This window comes from Pteropus vampyrus, unplaced genomic scaffold (assembly GCF_000151845.1).
Source record: "Pteropus vampyrus isolate Shadow unplaced genomic scaffold, Pvam_2.0 Scaffold1, whole genome shotgun sequence".
Lineage (NCBI taxonomy): Eukaryota > Metazoa > Chordata > Mammalia > Chiroptera > Pteropodidae > Pteropus > Pteropus vampyrus.
The window spans coordinates 6808631-6821784 of record NW_011888782.1 but is presented as its reverse complement, the minus strand read 5'-3'; the positions used below and the strand labels follow the sequence as shown (position 1 = coordinate 6821784).

The 13154-nt window shown below is 35.3% G+C and overlaps 1 protein-coding gene across 1 annotated transcript in view; it reads right to left on the bottom strand.

Moving 5' to 3' along the window:
- KCNH8 (potassium voltage-gated channel subfamily H member 8) overlaps nucleotides 1-13154 on the bottom strand; it is a 318741-nt gene that overhangs the window by 28616 nt on the left and 276971 nt on the right. The window contains exons 12-13 of the mRNA XM_011355828.1: nucleotides 5491-5529; nucleotides 1264-1622 (exon numbers count right to left, since the gene is read on the bottom strand). Coding sequence (XP_011354130.1) covers nucleotides 1264-1622; nucleotides 5491-5529 — 398 coding nt within the window. The remainder of the gene's footprint in view (nucleotides 1-1263; nucleotides 1623-5490; nucleotides 5530-13154) is intronic.

Sequence of the window (13154 nt, the reverse complement as noted above, 5' to 3'; positions counted from 1 at the left end):
TTTGGTAAATAATATCTAACCCACTCATTAAAAAATATGAGTCTACCGTAGAAAATTTAAACATAAAGGTAACAAAAATTAGAAAATAAAAATCTACTACCACTGTTAGTATTTTGAAGTATGTCCTCAAACTCTTTTTTTATATATATCTAAAAGAAAATATGTTCTTTTTCTATTGTAGTATCACTTGTACATAAACATTTTTTTCAAGCTCTAATACATTTCCTCTATTAAAAATTAATTTTTAATTTTAGTAAAAATTTAGGAAAAAGAGTTAAGCAATGTTTTCAAATTACCATCTCCAACTAAAGTTCCTGAACATTTAATATTCATCTACTTTTCACTAAGCCTGTTTTGCTTATTTTTTCTTAATATTCTCTTTAAGTACATAAATTGTGTTTTTCAAATGAGTAATTAAATATGTTGTATATCAGAAAGATCACTTACCTGCTAGTAGAAAAAGAGAATTTAAATCCAGATTTCGGAACTTAATCACTAAGATTTTGGACAAAATACTTAACCTTTAAGCTTTACTTCTTACATCTTTATAGAAGTTTTAATACAAAATACTTTATAGGATTCCTGAGAAGACTAATGTAATAGTGAATATTTTTTTCTTGCTTCTCTTTATTACTCAGTGGTTATGTGATATTTGTTATTGCTTTTATGTACCACAGACTGCTCCTTTCACATATTCTGAGTCAGAAATCTTTACCTTCTCAATCACTTTTAGTTGACCCTGAATAGATTTTTTTAAACTAAAAATAGACCCATACTATGTTACTTACTGAAGAAGCCAGAAATAAAACAAAGTGAACAGTATAAAAAAAAAAAATCAACACTTTATTTCCTTCATAATTTTAACTCATTGCTCCATAAAACTTTTGGTATGATCAAGCATTGAGGGGATAACATGTATGAATTTTGTTCCATTCTTTTTATTTGTAAACTTATAAATCATAAAATTACAATGTATAAGTATACATTTATAACAATAAGTAGAGCTAAATGGAAGAGAGTTGAGAAAGAATTCTGAATATTTAATGGCCCCTTCTGAGAATATAACTAAAACTATTTCCATACTACCTGCACCTCTACAGAGGCAAAAATTACACACAAAACTCAGGACAGCTAAAGAATCCAGGCAAGGAACCTGTGCAGTAGAAGGGCCTAGAAGGTTGAATAATTTGCTAGTCAGGTGCTAGTCTGAATAAAAGGAATCCATTTTCAATTGGGAAAGAATGATATGATGTGAATTCTTACCTGGGACTGAGGTCAGGGGGTCCAGCACTATTCAAAGCTGAAAGCTGCAATTTCAAGTTCTTCTCTTTCCTTTTACCATGGTTAAGGGGGTCAGTTTCCTGTTTGGTTTTGGGAGAATTTGAACTGGAGACTCTGATGGGTGAGTGAAATGGCACCGTTCCTGAGGCCAACTGCTTCAAGCTTAAACCTAGGTAGCTTTTATTGCTTCCAACCTTCTTGCCATGTGAAGAGAAGGATCCCCTTGTGTAGATGGGAGAGAGGGAGGTTGTCTCCTCTTCCTCTGCCTCCGTCTCCTCTTCCTCATCTTCCGCAATGGATGGGAGTCTCTTGTTGATACTGCCATTTCCCTTGGGCTCTGACTAAATGAGTGGATAATATAGATTAGTACAGGTTGCAAAGACATCTTGAGAGGTATATCATTCACACTGGAGGTCCTACCTGAACAAAGTCAAATCCCTTAGTGACTTCTTATGAAAACTAAAGACTTTCGAGATTTTGCTATAAGTTATTCAGGTGTTAAAAGTCTCCACATTTCTGATCTTTCACAGATTTACCCTCTCAGCTTTCTTAGTGTCAGCTCGCCAACCCTTCTCTTGGTTTTTTATACTCTCTTGGTGAGGAGCTATGTGAGAGGTGTATTTTACCAGATTTGCATCTAGATTTTAATCCACCTGCACTTGTAATAGTATATAACAGCATCCTCTTAAGAATGAAGATATTTTCAATTTTATTGGAAGGTCTTGGGCCTTCTTATTTTAAATTTACAGGTCTTCAGTAGAACTTGGTGTGGAGATCAATCGGAAAAATTATATTATCCTTGAGAAGAAAAAATCTTTCCTATTTTGGATCACATAGATGGAATAAGATCAGCAGTGTCCTCAGCTACGGTGTTTCCTGCTTTCCTTTTTGTTTTATAAGTTGGTTGATAGAAAATGGAGCAAATTATTTGATCTCCCTTTGAAGAGCTTTGGGAAAGGAAGAAGGAAGTGTTGCCAAGCCCCATCCTTGAACCACTGGACTCTTGACTGGGATCATTCAATGTTTTAGGCTAAGAAGAAGCAAGAGAGAGTATGGGAAAGGATAACAGAGGTGATGACAGAGGGGCAGGACAGAGAGGGCAGCAAAGGCTAAGCTAGTGGTTCTCAATGAAGTCACTAAAAGAGTATGTGTTTCTTGCTTTGTGCCAGAAATGACTTTCCTGCTCCAGAAGTTGAAATCATTTTCCTGTGCCTCAGTTTCTTTCGAAGATACAACCACTTATACCTGCCCATCAATAATTTTTAATAAAAGTGAGATAACAAACTGAAAAAAAACTAAGAATACTATTTAAATTTCATGAGCTCTCATTGTTATTATTTAATCTAAATAAACAGTTCATTGGTGTACATGGATTTTATTGTCTTATGATAAATATAACAAAAAAATGAATTTGAACCTGTGGTAACTTAAAGTCAATAGTCCATTTAGTTTAGGTCCCAACTGTTAAGTGAAACAATCAATTTACTCATCATTTTTTTTTTTTTTGTATTTTAACTTTAATGGTTCAAAATTTCTTGAGGATGTTGCATTATTAGGCTTATCTTTTCAACTAGATGCAATTGTTTTAATTAATGGCGAAACCATAAGTTATTTCTATTGGCATAGTCATGGTATTGCTTTTATTGGTTTGTTTGTTTGTTTGTTTTTTCACAGCATTTAAAAATGCTGTGCTTTAAAAAAAAAAAGACTCACATAGATTGCAGGTGAACATGTGTATACTAGTATTGTAGAATAGAAAAATTAGCTCACCCAGCTAAAGACACAACAGGGCAGAATTATTAAAGAAACAGAAAACAATGAGTGCATTCTCTAATTGGATGTCTGTTTACATTTGCATTGGCCATTTAATCATTCCTTTGTTTCAGAGAGGTTCTATTGGCTTTACTAGACTCTTCTGACTAATAACCAGGAGTGTTTGTTCTTCTACAAGTTTGTTTAAATTTTATACTTCCATTTTGTCATAGTGACTTTATGCTTAGATGCTGGCTCTTGTGATCAAGGCAGCTGACATTATTTATACCAAGAATTAATTATCCCACCTATTGTCATTGTAGACAGGACCCAAATTTATTAGATTATTAAATACTCAGCTCCACATGCAGCCTCCATGAAGGGGTAACCAGTTATCTTCTTCAGGCTAGCTATACAGAACTGTCCACTTTGTTTGTGTAGCTAGTTATATACCTGTATATGCATCATCATAAAGTTCAGCCACAGATCTATTCCTCTGCTTCTGATGCACCCCTTCATTTTCTCCTGATTGCTTCCATGAGCACAGTAAGGTTTTTACCCCATGGTCAAAGGAATCTCTAATTTAGCTCCTGACATTTTGTTGAGATAGTCATTTTGAATTAAAAAATGACTAGATTCAATTGGACCTATCTTGACTGAAGGAGACACAAAATAAAGTCCAGTGGTTGAATGCGTGGACTTTGGTCACATAGGCCTGGAAGTCCTGTGACTTAGTGCCTATAACCTTGGTCAAGTAATATAATTGTTTAAAACCTTGTTTTCCTCACCTGTAAATTGGAAATGATGTGAGAAAAAAATGATCTTTTAGATAATAAAAGTTAACACTTAGCAATATGCTTGTCCTTGTAATGAAGATGATAATCATGAGGAAAATAGAAACAACATCTATACTAGGGCAAGTGCTTAAGAGAGTACCGGTTACCTATTTTTACATAATCTTCCCTTCTTTCTTAGTTAACAGAACTCTTAACAATGTACCTTGCCCAAAGATCTTATTTTTCAGTTTCTCTTGCCACTTGGTTCGGCCATGAGACTAAGTACTAGGATGATAGCATGTATGCGGACAGGTTATAAAAAACTTCTAGGAAGGCTCTTAGAAAGAGGGGAGGCTCTATCCTGATCATTCACATTTTTTTAGTTTCTAGTCTAATGACTAGGTGAAATGAATGGATGAAATAAATGGATCTCCAGTGGCCATCTTAGAAAACGAGAAAATCTTGAAGAAAATATCCATACATTGAGGATGACGAAACAGAAAGAAACATTGGGACCCTATTGACATACTCTTTTATTGCCCATCTCTGGCCTTGTTCATGAGATGAAATAAACACCTATTGTCTTGAAACTTCTGTTATTCTGGTGGTTTTGACATTGCAAATAAACTTCAGCCTAAATCATACAGAAGAACTATTTTTTTGAAAGTTAAAGATGTCATATTTTTGGGAGGGATGTTCATTTTTAGAGTGCTAGGAAGGGGTGAGAAATTCAAATTGGAAAATCCAAAAGAAGGCTAAGTTTCTTTTCATGAGAAATAGAATGTAGGAAAGGCCTGGGGGGAAATGGGTACAGTAGTGGGGAAAGATTTCCTATTGAGAAGAGTTGAAACATAATGACAATTTTGTTAGTTCTTGAGGAGGGATTTTGCAGAGATAAGACAAAAAAGACAACTAGTGCCTGCCTGAGAGAAACTTGTTTGAGAGCATTGAGATGTTTTAAGAGCCTTTAAGGAGTATCTCAATAGTATTAAAAGTAAACCCTGTTTGCTCCCCCCACCAACTTCAGTAAATTATCGATGGCTACGTAATGTGTTATGTAATTGGATTTGTGTGCCTATGTATTATGTGTGTATTTCTTGTGTGTGAAAATTGGGTTCTGCTTTAAGGAGAGTACAAAACAAGAAAAGAAGTCATTTATAGGGTTCCTGTCATAGGATTATTTATAATTAAAGACTAGATAATACATCTGAAAAATCACTGTATTGGGGGAAACTTTTCTATGAAATTAGAAGATTCTTAAAAATTGGGACTGTTGTAAAAGCTCAAGTGAAACTACTTCCAAAATATCTCTGAACCATATTTTTTACATTATGAATAATCATGTTGTATCATCAGATGGATGCTTACGAGAAAACATTTGACTGCTAATTTTAAACACAGTGAAAGTATTTCTAAGATCATTACCTCAGGACTTTGCTACTTCTGACAGGTCTTGGTGACAAACTACTTTTCAATAATAACAATAAAACCTTTAAATAGAGATATGATTTCAATACTTCCTTATTCCCAAACTCAAGTAAGTTAGTTACCATATCTCTCATTGGAAAGTGAATTAGGAAACGTCAAGAAATAAATACATAAAACCCTCAAGGGGGAGACTGATTTATTGAAAATCTTGCAGATTTTAGATAAATATTTTGCTCTTTGGAAAAAGCCATACCTGTGAGACTGTAGATTTGTTCGATAATCTTGATATCACCTAAAAGAACAAACAAACAAACAAACAGAAGTTGTAACAATCATTTAAAGCTTCCCAAGTGGTTTGTAACTGGGTGAAATGTAGGAGGCAAAGGAAAGAAAGTTCAGAGTGTGGTGGGTGTCTGATCCACCTGCGTAGACCGGAAAAGAGAAAATGCCTCTGGAAAGATGCTAAAAACACCTCCTACTTCTCATCCTGTAGGAGCTCTACTGACCAGCACGTATAATAAAAAAAGGAAAGAACCAAGTTTAATGTCTAGTATAGGACAGCATACCTAGGAAATAATAATCGAAATAGTGAGCTTATTGGCTATATTTTCCATCTGGATGCTTTATTCATTCTCCTTTGTATCCATCTCCCTTATTCCATTTTTGCTAAATTCTCTCATTTTCCATAACTTTTTTCCTCTGGCTCTGTAAAAACTGCAACACATGGAATCTTTTTTTTTTTTTTTTTAATTTAATCTTATTTCTTTCTATTTAACCACCACTCCTTACTCGAATACAGGTGGGAGTGATATCTCCTTTCTGTCTCATTTGTTTTATTCACTATGATGTTCCTTGCGATCTAGAATTAAGTTCACTTGAATTCTGTCTCTTATTTGATTGAATTTAAGATCCATTGATTAAAAAAAAATGCTGCCTATTAAATTGTGACTTACTATCAATTGTAAGACAGATCCCAACTTCAGAGATCCTAAAATGTGCAAACAAATGTGTAGTGTAGATCTCAGGACACATTTTGTATAAAATCAAATGATGGTACCGTGGACGAGTATATTAAAAACATGTACCTCTCATGATGTAAGAAGCTCTGGAAATTACAACAGTCTGGAAACATGCTTCAAGCCTCATCTACACTGTATTTTGCTCAAATATGCTTCTTTCATTTTAAAGTGGTAATAGATGCTATAAATTAACATAATTTTATTCACATGAAAAAAAACCAACCGGAACCTTGTTCTTCAAAATTGTTTTCCTTGTTAGTTGGGCCTTTTTTGTTATTTTTTTCCCCTTCCCCTTTTTTTTCCCCCCTTAGATGATTAGGGAAATAGATCTGTCATTATTTATACAAATGTCGGCATCATTATTGCTGGGCAAATATATGTTTCATTAATGTTTAATTTTATCAAAGCAGACAACCCATTCTACATCTGCTTAAGTGCCTAAATATGCACTAATCAGAAGCATTGTAGACATAAGTTTTATAATAACTCCCTAAATGGTGACAAATAAAACAGCTGAATAATTAAAAATGTGAAAAATAAAACAAAATTATAGTGCTGTTGCTATTGTGGTAGACACAAAAAGTGTTTTTAAAAGGCTTTGAGTTCCAGCTTGAATGAGAGAAAGAACATCTCAGTGGGTTCGGGAAGCCTGAATGGCTCCAGGTCAGAGCTGCACTCTGAGGTGTGAGGTGCTGGCATTTGCGTTTTCTGATTTGAGTGTGACTCCAAGCTCCCTGGTTTACTGGTATAATTTCTGTCAAGTTGCCGAATCTCAAGATTATTTTTCTTTATCAGTGCTTCTCAAATTTACATGTGTACACAAATTACCTGGGATCTCATTAAAATGAAGGTTCTGAATCAGGAGGTTTGGAGTGGGACCTGAAACTCTGCATTTCTAATGAGCTCCTGGCCCATGTTGGGTAGCAAGATCTCATAACCAGAGTTACTTATTATTGTCATTCTATAACCTATCAATTCATTAGGTATTCACTATATGTAAAGCACCCTGAAAAAAGCTTCCTAGTCATTATGTCCATTAATTTTTATTGCAATTCTATGAGGTCAGTATATACCATATAGCCAGCATTATTGTGACAGTCTCTCTGAATAAATAATTTCATTTACATATAGTAATCAAATGTATTTAGGAAGAGTACTATGATATATTCACTCTGTTGAATAATACTTCCACTGATCCAGATTCTGCCAAGGGCAGAGAATACTGGTTTAAAGGAAAACCAGAACTTTAAAGCTAGAAGTGACCTTAAGGAGTGTCTGCTACAATGGTTTGCACACATGAGAGATAATAGAATGTTTTGAGAAGTGTCCCTAAATTAATCAGAGTCAAGAGCATCAACTTTAGCTAGTCTTTTTCAGTTGGTGGTGGGTGAGGCCCAGGTCTGCAGGTCAGGTTTGAAACCACTGAGTTACCCCAACTTCCTAACTAGAGATGTGGAAATTGCAACCCAGGAAGATGAGATAACTTGCCTAATTCATGCATCAAGTTAGGGACAGAACCTCTACCAGAAGCCATGCATCCTGACTTGCAGTGTACCTTACATGGAATTGCAAGTTTTCTTAGGTATCTCTTCCAGCAGTTAATGCTGTTATTTGGACTGAAAGACTAAATACTTGATGTGTTGTGAAATTTAATCTGGCACAGAGTTTGATGATTGCTACAAAGCAGACCCCCAAACTCGTGATACTAAGTTATCTCTTTAACGGATCTTTGATCTTTCAGGAAATCTGATGAAATCTAGGCATTCTCTCCCCAGGAAAAAAATAAATGTATAGATACCACCTTTGGAAGGAAAATATTTATCATTACCATTTTCTTGTTCTAGGAACTGGAATAAGGTTCGAAATTCTTGAAAGTTTTGAGAAAAGCACTCTTACCCAATTTTGAGTTCCTCCCACATGCAATTTTTATACCTTTTAAGACAATAGGATAAGTTTTTGGCAACCTCTCATGCTGATAATTAAGAAAAATTAAAGTAATAGACATTAAGAAGATAAAAGGGAAGTAAATCAGACATATAGGAAGGAATGGAAGTCGTTGTAATAAAGTCTCGAGAGAGATAATGAAGGCTGAAGGCCAGCCCACACAGACCTTAGAATCATACTCTTCAGTCTGACAGAATAGAAGAAGGTTAAATGGGCAAGAAGAACTAAGAATATGTCTTGGCACAAGGTTATCATGAACAGAGATAAGACTGAGAAAGAAACACATTCTTAGCTATGGCAAATTGGCTTAAAAAGTTTCCACATAGCTTTTCTTCTCCTCTGTTTTCCCTGTCCTAACACCTAAATTACTCTATGAGTCCAGTGGAGACTGAAAATATTGCTCATTGGCTTAGAGAACCAGAAGAGGAAAAGTGGTCTCTTAGTACTCATACAATCTGCTATAAATAAGCAAAGCACATTCACAGTCCTTTTTAAAAATTTTGTATAGAAGGCCTCAAAATTTTACTATTGAGCTTGAATTACAAATGGCAATCAAACGTACTAAGATTAATGGTAATTTCAGATGTGAAAAATGCCATGTATTCTCTGATGTGTATTTTACTGAATGAAGACATTTCTGTAAGAGATTTCATAAGCGTATGCCTGACATTGGCCATCCAATTCATTTTTTCCTTAAGTTGGTAAATTCCTAAATAGTAATTTTCCCGTTATTAGGATTTTCATGAATTCTTTTGGTTGGGGAGGGAAGGGAGCTCTTTGGTTTCTTTTATCTATTTCCCCCACCCATTAGACAGTTCTGAATTCTTAGAGATGGTACTATGACAATAAGGTTTGGGGCCCAGCCTCTCATGTGATGCTAATCCCTCACCTCTAGAAGGAATTTGAATGGTTTTTCATTAGTAATAAGGCAATATCAATAAACTTTTTTTACTCTTAAGTTCATTTGAAGAGGCTGAACCACCAAGAAGTTGACTACTATGAAGCAGGAAGAAAGCAAATGTGAATGAAACCCACCATATAAATCTAGGAATCTTAAATCACAACCCAGCAGGCCAGTGGCCCAAGGAAGGGAGGAAATCTATTTCTGTTTACGTGGTTCACAGGTCAATTATAAGCCCCCGTGTGAGTCTGCAAATGTCCTTTCAACTACGGAATGTCATAAACTAAAGTGCTTTAGTAGGAATGTTATCTACAGCTGATTGCTCAGTTGGGAGGAAAGATGGGAATTACAAGGTTTTTCTTTCTGGTTGATTCATAATATCCTCTGTTTTGTTAATAACACCACACTGATTAAGTCACAAGGCAGACTGAAGGAACACGTGTCCTCATTCAGAAAAAGGGATTGTCACATATTTTGTCTTGTTCCCTGGACAGCAACGTAACCAGTACTGATGTTTCTTTGAGATAAAGAGAATAAGATAAAGGATACTCACAAATAACCCCATAACTCACATAGTTAAAATGTTCACTTTTTACAGTGGTCTTACAAAACCATATATAATTGTCATATAATACAGGCAAGTAGCAAATCAATAGGTCGGTCTCATTTTCATTTCTGATCTGCTTCTTTTTCTTGTACACTCAAGTGAAGATGCCAATAAGTAGTGAATGACACCAATGGCAGGTGGCAGATGGGAGAAGTAACTGGAAACCTGTGGAGAAAGGTTAGGCTTTGAACAAGAAAGCATTCGTTTTCAATTAGACAATTTTGAGAGTTCGCCACTACCTAATCTAAAGAACAGATTTTTGATCCTGGTCTGAAGCCATAAGTGGACAACACAGTTTCTATTGTTCCCTTTGCTTGTTATACAACTTAGAAACAAAGATGATTGTAATAAAAACACCAATAATTTTGACATTTCCCAATTTCACATTGAGCCTTGAAGTCAAGACCAACTATTCAGACTTAGAGGAGAATTCTCTTCTCTTAGGTAAATACTATCACTTCTGATGCAGAACGCACAAGTCAAGTGCTCGAGCCCTGAATTTAGTGATTACTAATTGTTAGAGCTGGAGAATCAGCTATTGGGCCTATAGCTTAGGAAGCACCATAAAGACTCTTCATCAATGAATATTATAATAAAAGATCTGTATGCTGGGGGCACGGGACCCGTGCAGGAAGTAGTAAAGCAATGTGGTTAAGAGCTGGGGTTTTCCTACTCCTGTCGCTTATTAGTTCTATAACCTTGGGAAGCATATTAATTGGGATAGGATAGATAATTCTGAGGTAACACATACTGTGCTACATTTCCTTAGCTTAACAAAAATTTTATTTCTCATTCATGTACAATGTGATGTGTATCGAGTAGTTCTTCTCTAAGTGGCAATTCAGAGACAGGGGCTTCTATTTTGTGGTTCTTCGAATTGTCCTGGCATCAACCTGTTGTCAGCATGGGGGAGGGAGTATGGGGTAGGCATACTCGGCATGTGACCAAGTTAGCCGATAAGTGACGTCACTTTTACTTACATTCCATTGAATGGAACCAGTTTCACGGTCATTGTCCATCAAGATTCTGAGTTTCGTTTCTTCCTCTCAAAAATGGTGACAATATCTAGAGTTATTTTGAGGATTAAATTACATATATACGTGTAAGCTGAACAAATCTTGGAGACTCGGCTGGCCATATCTGGCATTGTGTCACATTAAGAGAAATGCAGTATAGCAGCCAAAAGTAATTCAAAAAATAATTATTTTTGTGTGTGTATCTTTCAGGAACCTTAAAGGTGATACATTTGATAACCCACAGTAAGGCTTTTTAAAATTACCCCTCCTTTTTTATTCTATTTCCAATAATAAAGATATCTCTCAGTTCTCTCACTGAAGCTCTTCCCATGCCTTCTGTTCACATTTTCTGCTTCCTTCTGGCCATAATGGTCAACATCCTGTCAGAGGTGATGTCTAGGTGTTGCCATGCCTTCCAGACCTCTCTTGTTTCCCCAGGGAGAGAAAGCACCTGCTGGGCAGTATAAATCTCATCACTTCAACTTAATTATACAAATAGAATTCTCACATAGAATTCGTAGTGAAAAAATTCCTCACATTGTTGCATTTGTTAAGAGCTTGGTCTAGTGTCTGGCATAAAGAGTAATTCATGTTAATAAATGATAATTGTATTATTCTTGATATATTGAAAGAAGAAAAGTTTTCTTTGAATTGGATTAGTGGCAAATTGGGCATTATTAGCTAGATCATGGATAGTTAAACATTCACACAAATGGGTTTGTATAACTTGAAACTAAAATATATGTGGGACACCTTAACAAAGAGGCCAGAAACTTCTTAAACACAAGGTTTCCCCAAACTGCTCTCCTAGCAGAACGGCCACAAAAACATTTTTTTTTTTGCACAACAGTAGGTGGAATATGTTATATAAAGTCATGGTTTGACATCCTCTTTTCTCTCTCAACTCCTTTGTATGCTTCACTTAAATAAAATAAGACATTTTCAAATTGTCCATAGGTGTGAATACAGTCAATAAGAAACTGACACTACATACAAATGAATTCAAACATAATTTTAACTTCCTATTCTGAATTAAAATGCATGAATTACAAGGTTTTGACATGAAAAGAAAACTCAAAGGAGTCACCTAATACTATTTAAACACTAGAAAAATGCATGATGATTTTGAGAGAGAGGGAGTTATTTACTAATATGCGGTTGATATTATTTTAGAAAAAAAAAAAAAGAAGGAAAATACACTCCATTATGTGAAGCAAACTAATTAGAAGTCTTTCGGCAATGATATACAGTTTTAAAGATTTCAGGGTTAAGGAACCATGATTTGGGAGTTCAGAAGGGTAATTTACGCAGTTTAAACTCATTATGTTGAGCTGGGATCTCATGCCCCTCAATGACCTGCTTCTGATTAGGGTACAATGGCTTCTGATTAGCCTATAAAATCAGCCACTCTGTAATTGTAAGGAAACACAATAGCTGGTTTCATAAGATTTTCAGGATACACGCTGAGTACTTTGGTTCCAAACCAGGTCGGAGGAGAAATATGCTCAATTTGGTGTGGGAAGTTGGTGCATCACAACTCCCGATGGCACTTTTAAAGTTAATGTGAAATGCTGAATTTGCAGCCTAGGAAGCCCATTGTCAATTATATACTGTAACGAAAAAGTCAAACAGCCCTATATGTTAAAGACAGTGATTGAACCAGCAAACTGAAATGCACTGCTTTGCTTCTTTGAACCATAGTGCCTCAGTTAAGCTCAATGAGCCACAGAAAATAAGAAGAGGTCTGATATAAGAACATGAGAGTGAGGTCACAAACAGCTTCTACATGACCGAATGTATGAATTTTTTAATTAAAGAAATCTTTGAAACTTTAACACGAAGAATATTGTTCATCACAATGTTCACAATTTTACCTAATATTAAAAAATTTCTAGTAAGAATGAAAGTCTTACAGGATGCAAGGCCAAGTTTCTTATGTTACAGTTTTGTTGTTTTCGAAGGTGATATGTGGAGCACCCTATATTTGGCTATCTATCGACTCATAACAAGTCTTTGTAAGAATTCACAATGGGATTACAAACCACTGAAATTTAGGAAGAAATGTGTCTGATTTGGCAGTTTTGCTACCCCAGCGGTACTCTGAAAGTTCCCAGAACAAAAATTGTGATAGATAAAATATTTCTGATATATCATGTTTCCTTCTCTGGGTCTCTTTACCAATAATATCCTCACCTAAAACATACTTGTCTGGGGTGGGTGGCTGGGGGAAGAACCATTCTCTAGTTACTTATACAGTGTGTGTTATTTCCTATATGTTTTCTTACTTACATTTATATTTTGAGCCTGAGGTTTCATCATAGGGTAGACTTTTCCTCAACTTCTTAAAATAGACAGTGAGGAATTTAGGCTCCCCTAAATGACTCCTTTCTTGAAATTATACCATGTGGCTAAGCTTTTAGAATTATCACA